Genomic DNA, 14464 nt, shown 5'->3' with positions numbered 1-14464 from the left:
TCTGGTTTCCTCGGTGTGTATGCCCAGCACTGGGATTGCTGGGTCGTATGGCAGTTCTATTTCCAGTTTTTTAAGGAATTTTCACACTGTTCTCCATAGTGGCTGTACTAGTTTGCATTCCCACCAACAGTGTAAGAGGGTTCCCTTTTCTCCACACCCTCTCCAGCATTTATTGCTTGTAGACTTTTTGATAGCAGCTATTCTGACTGGCTTGAGATGGTACTTCACTGTGGTTTTGATTTACATTTCTCTGATAATGAGTGATGTTGAGCATCTTTTCATGTGTTTGCTAGCCATCTATATGTCTTTGGAGAAATGTCTGCTTTGCTCTTTAGCCCATTTTTTGATTGGGTTGTTTATTTTTCTGGTATTGAGCTACATGAGCTGCTTGTATATTTTTTAGATTAATTCTTTGTCATTTGTTTCGTTTGCTAATATTTTCTCCCATTCTGAAGGCTGTCTTTTCACCTTATATAGTTTCCATTGTTGTGCAAAAGCTTTTAAGTTTAATTAGGTCCCATCTGTTCATTTTTGTTTTATTTCCATTACTCTGGGAGGTGGGTCATAGAGGATCTTGCTGGGATTTATGTCAGAGAGTGTTCTGCCTATGTTTTCCTCTAGGAGTTGTATGTTTTCTGGTCTTACATTTAAATCTTTAATCCATTTTGAGTTTGTTTTTGTGTGTGGTGTTAGAAAGTGTTCTAGTTTCATTCTCTTTCAGGTGGTTGACCAGTTTTCCCAGCACCACTTGTTGAAGAGATTTGTCTTTTCTCCATTGTATACTTTTGCCTCCTTTGTCAAAGATAAGGTGTCCATAGGTGTGCGGATTTATCTCTGGGCTTTCTATTTTGTTCCATTGATCTTATTTCTGTCTTTGTGCCAGTACCATACTATGTTGATGACTATAGCTTTGTAGTATAGTCTGAAGTCAGGCAGGTTGATTCCTCCAGTTCCATTCTTCTTTCTCAAGATTGCTTTGGCTATTCGAGGTTTTTTGTGTTTCCATACAAATTGTGAAATTATTTGTTCTAGTTCTTCACAGTAAATAATTTTACATGTGTTACTCTTTCAACTTACCTCAAAGGTATGATTGATTTCAGAGTTTCAGCTCACCTGGAGAATGGAGGACCTTTTCTCCCACCAGGTTTAGTCATCTTTAACACCGATAGAATCATCCTGTCCCATAGCACTGTAAACAAGGGTTAAAGGATGAACTGTTACAAATTTTACAATGTATCATTTAACACTTAACAATATTCACTTCCCAACAGTACCATTCATCACTGTATTTTATAAACCTTTTCTCCAGCTACCATGCTTTTCTGCTTGTTCTTGGGTAAATGTTCTGCTTCTTAAAGCACACTGATTGCTGTTTTTCATTGAAAAAGCATTATTTATTCAATATCTATACATCAGGCATTGCCACAGTATAGGTTTTTTCAAATTAGATTTCATGGGTAGATGTGCTGCTTTGAATCTTGCTGTTTAATACTAAAATATTTTAACCCATGAATATACAAATACTAATATACAATTACATATATGCTTCAAAATATATTTATTATAAATAAACAGCTATAAATAAGAGTTTCTTGGTGAAAACACAGTTAAACCAGGGTGGGCTCAGTGGATAGGAATTAGCAATCTTCTTGTAACCATGTACTTCCTGCATTTACCAAGAAATGATTAGGCAGGTAGTGGTACATGAAAAGTCGCAGTTGAGTCAGGGACAATTTGTTCTGAGTTTTTCGCTTCTCCCTATTCAGTAAGCATTAACTTAAGCATGATGTTTTGAGCCCTACATTCACTTGTTCTGGACACAAGAGAGGGAATGAAGCCTGTTTAGATTATGTGTGCAAAATAGTGGTTAATTATAGTCCAGAGATAACAGGCTTTGAATTCATAGAGGCAAAGGAAAAGAAAATGAGAGGTCATCATTGCAGAGCGTACACCACGGCAGAGCTGTGGGCTTATAGGAAGCACTGCGTATACTTCAATTACAGCACTAATCACAGAGGATCCACCAAAGTGTGGGCTTGTGTTATTCATTTTTATCTTCCCAGGACTGGAACATAGCTAGGCACTCTATAAATGTTTTTTGCATGCATGAAAGAGGTCTGTTTCAAAGGAACAGGGTGATTTATACTTGTAGTGGGGATGAGAATTAAACTTGACCATAGGGGGGATTTAGAAGTGATATTTGTAACTTAGGTGAAAAAAATCACCCATCATAGGACAGTACGCTTCTGTTCCTCAAGCTCATTTTTTACAGGCAACATATGGCAAGGGCCAAGGCTTTTGCTGATATTTGCCGGAAACATTGAGTTAAACTCTGTAATTAGCTTTCTTTTGTTTAGCTATCATGATGTAGGGTGAGCAGCTGGTTCTAATTATGAAACAGTCTATTAACTTCAAGTATTAAGTCCTCACCTAAAGTTTTACTCTACGTTAGTATGCATGCATATATTGATTTGGCTTTTCTGCCATTTAAAAAGTCTTTCAAGCATAAGCTTTTTTCAAGAAGCTTAAAAGTTCTTTTCAGACATTAATTGTAAAGCATTCAAGAAAAGAATGAAAATTGTGTGTATATGCAGGTGACTTTTTTCACCTCACAAGACAGGACATAGCAGTTTTATAATCAAGAAAGTGAAATGATATACATTCGTATTCAGACAGCAATGATTTTTATATAAAGTATATAAACACTGAAGGTGAGAAAAGGGTAACAAGCTATAAGAAAGTATTACCTATTGGGGAGCCAAAATTTGTGACATATTATTAATACTGTTGCTGCTCAGATTTATTGCATTAAGAAAACCTTTGAAGCATCTGAAAATTCATAGAGCTCCACCTTTAACTTGATGGCATCTCTGAATTTATTTTGTATCATTTTTAAAATATAGTATTGGGACATGTATTGATTCTTTGTAGTATCACACAAGGTACTGTGAAGAATGCATGTAAGAATTAAAGATTTTAAAATTTAAAAAATAAAAAACTTAAAAAATAAATAAATCGGAAAAAAAAAAAGAAAGATCACTTGACCTTGATGCAACAATTTTAAAGACTTGGAGCCTGCATATTTTTTAATGGTTTGCAATTTAATTCCCTAACAGAAATTAAACACCCTATGACTATTTTCATAAAGGTTCAAATCTAAAACAAAGTAGAATTGATCAAGATGGAAATATTTAAAAGCAATTATTTGTCTTACTGACTCTCAACACTTTGTAGGTTTATAGGTCCCTTTAAGTATCTGATGAAGGATATGACCCCTTCTACCAGAAAAATATTCATGCATACATCCATTTTAAATTGCATATAAAACAAATGTATATTCAGTTTCCTGGAATTCTGGTATAGGACCCCTGATTCATTGAGAAACTGTTAGGTGCTCTGTACAGTGAGGGCTGCCTGGCATATAACAGAGTGGCATAATCTGTGCTCTCAGAGCTTCCAGTCCCATTGGGGTGGAAACAGCATGCCCCCAAGACGCAGTTCGGTAATAGTGCCCTTCCCATCCTCTTTGGCTCAGGAGCAGCAGTTCCTGCCCAGCATTGCACCTTCCACAGAGGAATCCTGCCCACTTCAGCAAGGGGCCAAGGAAGGTCAAGTCTGCCTTCTGTAGTCATGTGGTATTGGAGGACTTATTCACCTCTCTGAGCCTTGCTGTCTTGTCAAAGTGGAGATACTAATTCTCTATTTCAGGGTTACTGTGGACATCAGCTCTGTTAGTCTTGAGAGAGTGCTGTGCAAATGGTGATGCTGGAAAGTTATATCTCCTTTTCTTGGGAGAATTAGTAAAAGAGATTTCAAGGATTTCAACTACACAGCATGTTACTCTGAATTGAGGGTCACAGATTCTTCATTTTGATTATCTGGGTATTACTTTAAATCCTCTCACTTGGAATAAACATGTCAAAATTACTTTAAAATATATTGCACACCAAATCAAGGACAGAAATGGTCTTTGTAAAAATAATATTGCATGTATACTTACTATTGTATTATGATTGGTTACTTCAATAAAGAAAATCTTAGATGGAGCTATGCCTTTTAAATTGGGTTGAGGCAAGAGGAAGAGCCCATAATGGTGCCCCTGTCAAAACGAATGAAAACAAAGGGAGAAGAGGCACAGCTTGCTGCAGAGAGAGGCACAGTCCCATGAAAAGTCACCTGAACTGTGCTGCAGGCCTGATGACCTTACTGACAGTGTGATCCTATGGCTGTGATTATTCACAAAAACAAACCGGTTATCTCAAACCTGTGGAACCAGAATCCTCAGGAAATGGAGTATTGGGATTGTTTCATTTTTTTCCTTAGCTAGGAATGAATCCAAAAGATTTAATCATAAAAGTGTTGTTGACTCCTATCAATGCAATGAAAACAACTCAATTGTTGTTAATGATTCCCTTGTATAGTCATGGCTGTACCTAGAGTACACCTTGTGGTTTGTGTGGGGGTTCTAATACTTAATGTCCACATGTACTTGTTTCTGGTAATTTTCCTCTTTTCAAACTGTGTGGTATAAGCATATCCACTCTTAAGTATTTAAGGGTTCTAATTAGAACATTTGATGAGCATCTCCGTTATAGCCATGTGCTATTTGCTATGGAAATAGAACACAGTCCCACACTCAATATATTTATCACATATATATATATATATAAAGATAATAAAAACATTGTGTTGACAATGCTTTTGAAAGGGGTGAGGTCTTCCAATTAAAATAAGAGCTAAAAGAAAAACATTTACAAATTAAAGCTCAGCTTTTGATTGAACTTGTCATTAAGGAAGTTCCCGTCAATTAGATATTCATTTTTCCTTCACTAAGCTTTTTGCCTAAGGGTATGAGAAAAGTAGCATTCATTTACGTTCAAAATACATTTTCAGGGATCTTTAGGGAGAGAAGTTATATAAATCAAAAAAATTTATATAAAGTCTCTGTTCAAGATTCCATGAACTGGGTTTCTGGGAAATTAAATATACTTCTGAGCCAACTTTCATAGAAGGAGCTAGCCATGCAAATTCTGGAAACCATAGAAATAATTTAACACTAGATATAAATGAATAGAATAGATTGTTTACCTGGGCTATTGCAGATAGGAAACCAAAGCTCAGATAGGGAAGGGACTGGTAGTATGCTGGTCCCATAGGTTGCAGATCACTCCCTTCATGAGTGGTCCCAACAGTTTCGAAGAAAAGACTTGTTTTGAAAAATACTGATTTGAGCATCTAAATTTGGGGAATTAAGTAAAGAACATTCACAATGAAAAGGTCTCTGTAAAGAAAGGTGCACCGTTGTTTTCCTGAGACCACACACATGATGTTGAGAAATAATCCATCAACTATCATTGTGGTGTAGTCTGAACTCCTGAATAGCTGGCTATGTGTGGGTTGGGGCAGTCACCATGACGACAAGTTTGTCTTAAAATAGCCATTTAACTAACTTATCATTGGAACAGTGTGCTATGAGAAGGAGTGATCTCTCAGGATCACTAGGGTTTTCTTATAGCTCTTTTGTTCTTGGCTGCTCCAGCCCTGTTCAGTCTGTAACCACAGTTGCTAAGACACATGCCACAATCTTTACAGCGAAACAGAGTAACTCACCGGGCAGAACATGCTTCAGATCTTACAAAAGGAGATAGCAAAAGAAGGGTGAATCTGGGAAATATGAAAAACACAATTGATTTTCTGGGGCTTACCACTAAACAAAAGTACAGTAAGACTCTTAATGGCTACTTCTAAAGTTTGAAAATGAGAGAGAAAAAAATTTTCAAAAGGCTGAATATCAGGTGAACATTGGATGTTCTGATGACTTTTCTAAACAACAATCTTCTTGCTCTTTCAGTTTGCACAACACTGAATGAGTGGCCAGTGCGCTTGTGTTCTCTGATACAATGTCCTGCTTCTTGTGGAAGTTTATGTGCTGGTCTTTAGCAACTGAATGTTTGTAGATTCCCAATGACTCTGGCAAGTGTTTCAGACAGAGTTGAGATTGTTGGAAACACTCTTTTCTCGGGAATTTATGTTAATGGACAAAATTCACAGTTTTATTAAGGTAGCCTGTCACTAAAAATACCCCTATCACTTTTGATCACTGTATGTTAAAAATATATTTGAAGTATTTTTAAATTCTAAATAGTAGTAGTAGTAATAATAGCTAACTTTTGCTGTGCAGTTACCTATATAGCACCCATGTTTTAAGCACTTTATGAGGCTAACTCAGTGCTACTCAGCTAGAATGTGTTTGGTTAATTTTACTTTCCTATTTAATTAACCAAATCTCTTTACTGATTTGAGTTTCAGATAGTTTTTTCCCATCTCTAACATAAGACATGGATTTTTATGTAATTTTAAGGTGATTATCATTTCCTCTAAGTGTTTTGAGTATCAATACCACTTTGATAAAAGAACAAAGTGGAAGAAAAATGGAAAAGGACAGGTTGGTCAAACAGGAAACACTTAAGACAGACCATTACAGTAAATATTAATTTGTGATAAATAGGACTGCCTCAAAAAAATTCTTTTAAAATGATTAGGTAAGCCACAAAACTGGGAGAAAATATAACACATATCTGAAAAAGAACTTAGACCCAGATTAAAGAACCACTGCAAATTAAAATAGGCAAGACAGTTGAACACACTGTTCACAAAAGTTATGTGAATGACCAAATAAGCACATGAAGAGGTGGGAAACACCTTTAGGCATCAGGGAAATGCAATTGAGGTACGAGTCTCACCCATTAGAATGACTAAAATACAAATGACTGACAATAACAAATGTTGGTGAGGATGTGGAGCAACTGGAACTCTCCTGCTTAGCTGGCAGGGGTGCAAAGGGATGTGCTTGTTAAAACTTTCCCATGCAGTTAGATATGGAGTTATACTCAGCACTTCTAGGTATTCACCTAAGAGAAACTTTAGTCCAAGATTTGTACAAAAATGTTCATAGTACTCTTACTGTATAAAAACTCCAAACTGGAAATAATGCAGTTATTTGTCAAAAAGCAAATGGACACATCAGTGTACAGGCATGTGATAAAATACTTATTCTTCAGTAAAAGGAACAGCTACTGAATTGATAACACAGATGAATCTCCTAGGCACAGGAAAGTGCACAGGATTTGATTGTATTTGTATGAACCTCTAGAGCAGACAAAACAAATTCCAGAATGAAAAGTCAAAATAGTGTTTACCTCTTAGGGCTGGGGTGAGCTATCTAATGGAGTAGGGTTTCATGGTGTAGCCACTAGTGAATGTCAGCTGAGACTTTACACTTTATTTCTGTAATTTGTTTTTGTTTACATTTTTTAAAATTCTGTTCACCAAGATCAGAGAGCCCTTTACAAGAATTAAGTCATCTGCTGATTTATAGCCTAAATTATTAAAATTCAACTAGGTGCATCACCATTACTTGTATCAGCTGCAGTACTGATGAGTGCCTTACCTCCTGTCAATATCAGAGTCACTGAATTTATATTTTATTCGGAGTAGGGCAGAATACTTTATGGATGAAATACAGACTTGGACAAATGCCGATCCATGTACTCTTTGTTGTGGTGGAGTTCATTTAAACCAAACCAGTTCTACAAGGACCCAATGTTGTATGATTATTACTTCAGAGACCACAGTGTTGTTATAAATTAAGTGACCAGGACTTTTCTTTTTCTTGAAGGTGTACAAGGGAGAAGAAGCCACATTCCAAATCTCAGGCCTCCAGACCAACACAGACTATCGGTTCCGCGTGTGTGCGTGTCGTCGCTGTTTAGACACCTCTCAGGAGCTAAGCGGAGCTTTCAGCCCCTCTGCGGCTTTTGTACTACAACGAAGTGAGGTCATGCTTACAGGGGACATGGGGAGCTTAGATGATCCCAAAATGAAGAGCATGATGCCTACTGATGAACAGTTTGCAGCCCTCATTGTGGTTGGCTTTGCAACTTTATCCATTTTATTTGCCTTTATATTACAGTACTTCTTAATGAAGTAAACAAACCCAACAAAACTAGAGGTATGAATTTAATTAATGCTACACATTTTAATATACACATTTATTCAGATACTCCCTTTTTTAAGCCCTTTCGTTCTTTGATTTATATACTTATTTTACAGATTTAGCTAGGAAAAAAATATCAGTGTTTTGGTGCACCTTTTTGAAATGCAAAACTAGGAAGAGGTTAAACTGGATTTAAAAAAAAAAAAAGAAGCAAACCAGATACCAAAAGCTAGCTTATGTTTTCTTTTAAAATTTTCAGATTTGCCTTTATTCTGTCTTCACTGATGTCTTTTGCAAGCCTTTGATTTTTTTTTCCATGTTACAGTTTAGTAATTTATATTCACTGTTCACTTCTTATGTCCTGATCATCTGTATCTGTGAACATGAATCACAGCGTGTGTACTTACAGGGCTAGGATTTCGGCATTGTCAGAGTATTACCACACAAAAACCACCACATAACGGAAGATATGTTCACTCAGATAAGGCTGCCCTAAACAACCATGTTGTCACTCAGTTATTTAACTGTTTAGCTCATCGAAATCAAAATGTGTACTTTAATCTAAAATGTTTTAATAATCTGTATTTCTTATGATTTTAACACTATGAGCTGCCTGTCTAAGAAATCAAGTAACCAAAATGCACCTATAAATTATGGAGCATTGTAGATTTTACCACGTCAATTCATAGCAGTAACTTTTCGAGGGCATTGTGCAATAGTTAGTTGTTTCCTTGTTCAGCTATTTTAAAAGCTGCTTTAACTTGTTTGTCTTTGTATATAACTACTTCTAATCACTAGAGTTATTATATTCTGTTATGTTTGACCAGAATTATATGACGAGAACTGGTGACAGTTTAGTGCCTCTGCCCATTGTCCATGATTTACACTAATTGTGAGCAGTCTCCTTATATGTCAGCTCATTATTTTTGAAAGATTTGCCTTTAGGCTGTTCTTTGAGGTATCAATGAAGTGATTGAATTTCAATTCCTTAATTCAGTGCACATAATACTAATCTAACAGCAAATGAAAATTAAAACCCAATAAATTTGTAGTTCCTATTTTTTGGGGTTGACTTGGCTATGTGTGGAGAGGGAATGGTATTAGCTGGTAATAAACACAGGGTGTTTGGGGGTCAAGGAGCCTAGATTCTCTCCCTGGATCTGTCACTAACTTGCTGCGCGACCTGAACACGTCACTTTACCTCTCTGTGCCTCAGTTTTCCCATGCATTAAAAATAAAAAATAAAATGGGGATTCTAATGTTTGTAAGTGCTTTGAGATCCTCGATCAACAGGTGCTATTGGAGTGCAAAGTGTTACTCTTGCATGTTTATTTTGATTCATGAGATTGTCAATTTTAACCCAAAGTCATTGGATTATGTATATGAAGTCCATAATGTTTGCGTACCTCAGGGACATTTAAGAGTTGGAGGTGCAAATATATTCCAAAAGGGTGCAACAGACACAGTGTATCCCCCTGCTTCTGTTTTTGTATATTTTTGCTACTTGGTTTTTCTTGATCATAGCTATTTTGTGCTTGGTCTATGTTGTCTTAAAATGCAGTATCCTGTACTAGCTTATAATAGTCCCATACCAAAGTCATGGGGAAACCAACATTATTTTGTTTTTGGTTTATTTATACTATATTCTGCATACAGTACTTTAAATGCCAATTACAGTGCAATCTTTATTTATTGTAAAATTTTTAAATGTACTTATGTACTAATTTTCCCTTGTAGCATGTTATTTTTTTTTGTATTTTATACTTTTGTAATTTTAGGTCAGTCTTGTTCCTTGGCAACATCTGTAGTATTATCATTCTTCTGACATTTTCTTGTGTTTTTAAAGATAAACAGCATCTAGTGCATTAAATGCCAAAAAAAAATCCATTATCAGTGATTGAAACGTTTACATGTACCCAAGAAAAACATAATCATCTCTTTAAAGAAAGTGCTAAGATCAATGAATTATTCTGTGTACCTACACTGTGATGTAGTAAGTACTAGAAAGTTCTGTATTTTGTTATTGACTAGAATAACTAGTTTAATTAGCCTTGCAAACTGATAGCATCAAGGTAAATATATGTTTGCCAAAGTTTCTGGCCTTCCAAAACTCACTCCACTATTAAATGCGCATCACGATCCACTATAACAAACAACTGCATCTGCATTTTCGGAAACAATCTCATGCCTTTGGGGAGAAGGCTTTTTCTTCTTTTTTAAACAATGAAGAGTCAACTGAGTACAAGAACCTTGTCTGCAGGAGAAAAATAAAATCCCTTTTTGGAAACACTTCAGAACTGCTGCTACAAAGAAATTCTCAGAATTGGTTGGAATTTTTTTTTTTTAATGAAATAGTACTTTAAGCCAAAATTGCTATGAATATTTGATCTTTGAGATTTTCATACTATCTAACCACCAGAAAGCTGAAGTGTGTGAAACACTAGCTGACAAGCACTTTATTTTATTGCTCTCCATTGTTGACTGTTCGTTATAATTCCTCAGTCAAAAAGTTATCACACTATCTGGCACTATTTTATATTACAAATAGTATGTATATGTGATATTGATATATACCTATATATTGCCATTACACATGAACAGTAAAATAAAGTGTCATGTTAACCTTCTCTCTTTGCCCTTTTGCAATATATAGGAACGAGTGAGTGGCTTTCTGATGCTCTGTATGTCAGACTCCTCTCTGGCACAAGAAATTCCAGTCATGTGAAGCAAAATTCCCTTTGTCCTCAAATTGTTTGAAAAGAAAACTTTTTTAAAAGGTTTTTTGCATATTATCTGCCTTGTTCTTATCAACTTGAAATGTTGGCATTTTCTAACCATGTTTTGTTGGCTACAGTAATTCAGTATTCCTGTCAAATTTGAAAAGTGCCCTAATTGAATGTGTTTGAATGTTATCCTTGCACAATTCTTTAAATTGAAAGACAAAATGTTTTACCTCACTGTTGGACATACATTCCAAGCTTTTCAACTTTGGGAGAAAAAAAAAAAATAATCATGTTTTCCTGTATTGTAAATTTTAGACTATTTCATATACATTGTATTAAAACTGCCATATCAATTTTAATGTATAGATTTTGCAAATACTATGCTATATGTAATACCTAACTGTATCTGTAGTGTATATGTAATATATTTATGCCCAATAAATGTTTTAATTCTTTCTGACTTAAGTAGGGTTCTTCTGCCATGAATAGGATTGCTTTTGTTGTTAACTTTTTAAAAACTTAAACCACATCCCAGAAGTTGTAAATTCAGATGCCTTTAGAGGCCAGGCAGGTGGCATAGTGCAGGGAGCTTGGTTTGCCATCTAAAGGGGCGGCTGCTACCCTGCTCCTGGTTGGGGCCCTGCAGGTCTGCCACCCACAAACATGTAGGCTAGTTTTTTCAAAAGAGGCTGCAAGTCCAGGTCTCCCTAAATGGGCCAACTAACATGCGGTTGTGGACAATGCCCATGGGCAGCCATTTCTTTTTCAGAGTCTGTGTAGATAAAGTACGGTTTTATTCTAATGTGTTATCCATATGCCAAACTCAGGAGCCCAGGTTTGCCTCTTCACTTCGCACCTGGGATGCTCCTTCTCTGTGACAGACTCGCACAGTTCTGACCTCCCCGTTCCCTCCTCCAGGTCCCATTTAGCAACAACAGCAGCAATAGAGTATAGTGTTCCTGGTATAGTCAAGGTTTCATCATGATGTTTAGACCGTTTTGCTAGGAATCCCTACTGTCTTTTCTCCCCCAAGGGAAAAATGATTGGGGGAACTGACTGTTTATAACTCAAAGCTCTCTTTCTCAAAGAATGCTGATAATCATTCTTTTAGGTAAAAATGCCAAGTTGAACACATCAGGCTTTGCATGCTCCTTACACCCCACTCCTGAAAATATACTAAAGGGTTTTTTTTTAAGTCATAACTTCTCTCAACACTGAAGAGTGGGAAAGAATTGTTAACATGAGAATTTTGAAAACCCGACCAAAGAAAGCTGAATTCTCATTTACCAGGGAAGAGAATGAACACCAACTCAGTTTACGTGCCGAATTCACTGAAGGCTCAAAAACTGACAGACAATTTCCCTTTAAAGTAATGGTAAAGAGGGATGGGAGCCTAAAATAATATTGGTAAAAAGCTGTTAAAAATGCCACTGTAAAAAATAACGTCTTTTTTCAGCCAGACAGCTGCTCCTCCATTTTGCAGAAACCAAAAGTTTATCCCCAAGAGAATATAAAATAAGCCCTGGACTTGGAGAATGTTATTCTTACCTGAAGATGAAGTAGTTCAGTTCCACCCATCAGTGGTAATTCTCAGCCTTGGCTACACAGTAATACGACCTGGGCAGCTTTACAAAATCCCTATGTCAGACCCTACACCAATAAAATGAGTATTTTTGGAATATCCTACACCAATAAAATGAGTATTCTGGAATATCAATGTTTTTTAAATCTCCCCAGATGATTGCATTGTACAGCCAAGATCAAGAACCACTATCCTAAGGCGAAACTCTCAGGCAGCAATCTTCTCAGCTCTTTAGTCCTCTGGCTTAACCAAAGGTAACCTGACATCTGATGAAAGCTGCTAACGTGAAAAGTCCAAAGCTAGCAACTTGGAAGAATCTGAGGCTAAGGGAGAAGAAGCTTCAGAAAACTATCATAGCCCCAAAGAGATGAGAAAAGACAAGTCATCTTTAGACTAAAGGTAGGATGCTGTGGAAGAACATGTGAGGAACATGGAAACATTCTTGGAAATTAGCAACTCAAGTAGGAGGATTGGAAACTGGAATTGAAAATAATCCCAAAACAAAGTAGGAAAGTAAAAAAGATAAGTACACATCAGGATCAGAGCAGGATATTCAATAACCAAATGGCAATCCACTCCAGTACTATTGCCTGGAAAATCCCATAGATAGAGGAGCCTGATAGGTTACAGTCCATGGGGTCGCAAAGAGTCGGACACAACTGAGCGATCTCACTTTCCTTTCCAGAAAGAAGAGGAAATGTAGAGGGGGAAATCAAACACATGGGTTTCCAGAGTGGAAGCACCCAAGGGTGCTCAACACAATAGATAAAACAGGGCCCGTGCCAATCACACCATCTTGAAATTTCTAAACAATAGGACCCAGAGAAGCTCCCCAACACATGGATAAACTGGTCGCACGGGAGGATAAGAAGTCAGGGTAGCTTTATACTTATTAGTGGCAACACCAGAAGCAAGGAATAAGTGAAGCAAGTATGTCAAGATTTTGAAAGAAAAAGATTTCCCACCTGCTTACTCTCAGTCAAGGGTAAAGCATCATGAAGACATTTTTAGAAATTAGAGCTCTCACACTTTGGCCTCCCAAGTACCCTTTCTTAGGAAGCTACCAGGGAATATGCTCTCCTGTGTGTGCTTAGTCACTCAGTCGTGTCCAACTCTATGACCCCATGGACCGTAGTTCACCAGGCTCTTCTGTCCATGGGATTCCCCTGGCAAGAGTACTGGAATAGGTAGCCATTCCCTCCTTCAGGGGATCTTCCCAACGCAGGGATCCAACCCGCATCTCCTATATCGCAGGCAGATTCTTTACCATCAGAGCCACCAGGCATGCCACGTGCTTCCTGTGTGATATGAGTGGATGCATCTGTGGGATTCCACCTTCAATGCTCTTCATACAGGTCAGCAGTTGGCTCTCTGGCCCTTTGCCTTGGAAAAATTTATGCAACTCTCACTTTATCCCTTCCCTATCCACAGTCATGATGGGTGCATAAACACACACTTCTTTCAACAGAAGAACTGCAAAATGGTCCTTTTCAACACTTGACCTTGGACTAATTAAAACAATTAGGGAATTCCCTGGTGGCCCAGTGGGTAAGACTCTGTTTCCACTACAGGGGGCATGGGTTCAATCCCTGGTGGGGGAAATAAAGACCCTGCATGCTGTGTGGCATGGCAAAAAAAAACCCAACAACAGTTAAATCTGTACCAGCACTGGTGCCCTCTGGGTGGTATCTAAAAAGAAGTTCCCACCTCCACCACTAGACTCTCCAGTTCAGTTCAGTTCAGTCACTCAGTCGTGTCTGACTCTGCGACCCCATGAATTGCAGCATGCCAGGCCTCCCTGTCCATCACCAATTCCCGGAGTTCACTCAGACTCATGTCCATCGAGTCAGTGATGCCATCCAGCAATCTCATCCTCTGTTGTCCCCTTCTCCTGCCCCCAATCCCTCCCAGCATCAGAGTCTTTTCCAATGAGTCAACTCTTCACATGAGATGTTCAAAGTATTGGAGTTTCAGCTTTAACATCAGTCCTTCCAAAGAACACCGAGAACTGATTTCCTTCAGAATGGACTGGTTGGATCTCCTCACAGTCCAAGGGACTCTCAAGAGTCTTCTCCAACACCACAGTTCAAAAGCATCGATTCCTCGGCACTCAGCCCAACTCTCACATCGACACATGACCACTGGAAAACCATAGCCTTGACT

At 37.5% G+C, this 14464-nt stretch overlaps 1 protein-coding gene across 6 annotated transcripts in view; it reads left to right on the top strand.

The window, feature by feature from the left end:
* Positions 1-11179, top strand: part of FNDC3B (fibronectin type III domain containing 3B) — a 355159-nt gene extending 343980 nt beyond the window's left edge. For all 6 annotated transcript variants that reach the window (XM_015092550.4, XM_015092551.4, XM_042234418.2 and 3 more), the window contains one exon: positions 7679-11179. In XM_015092550.4, the coding sequence (XP_014948036.3) occupies positions 7679-7990 (312 nt within the window). In that variant the 3' untranslated portion in view covers positions 7991-11179. The remainder of the gene's footprint in view (positions 1-7678) is intronic.
* The last annotated feature ends 3285 nt before the right edge of the window (positions 11180-14464 follow it).

This window comes from Ovis aries, chromosome 1 (genome assembly GCF_016772045.2).
Source record: "Ovis aries strain OAR_USU_Benz2616 breed Rambouillet chromosome 1, ARS-UI_Ramb_v3.0, whole genome shotgun sequence".
Taxonomy (NCBI): domain Eukaryota; kingdom Metazoa; phylum Chordata; class Mammalia; order Artiodactyla; family Bovidae; genus Ovis; species Ovis aries.
This window is presented reverse-complemented; position numbering and strand designations above follow the sequence as displayed.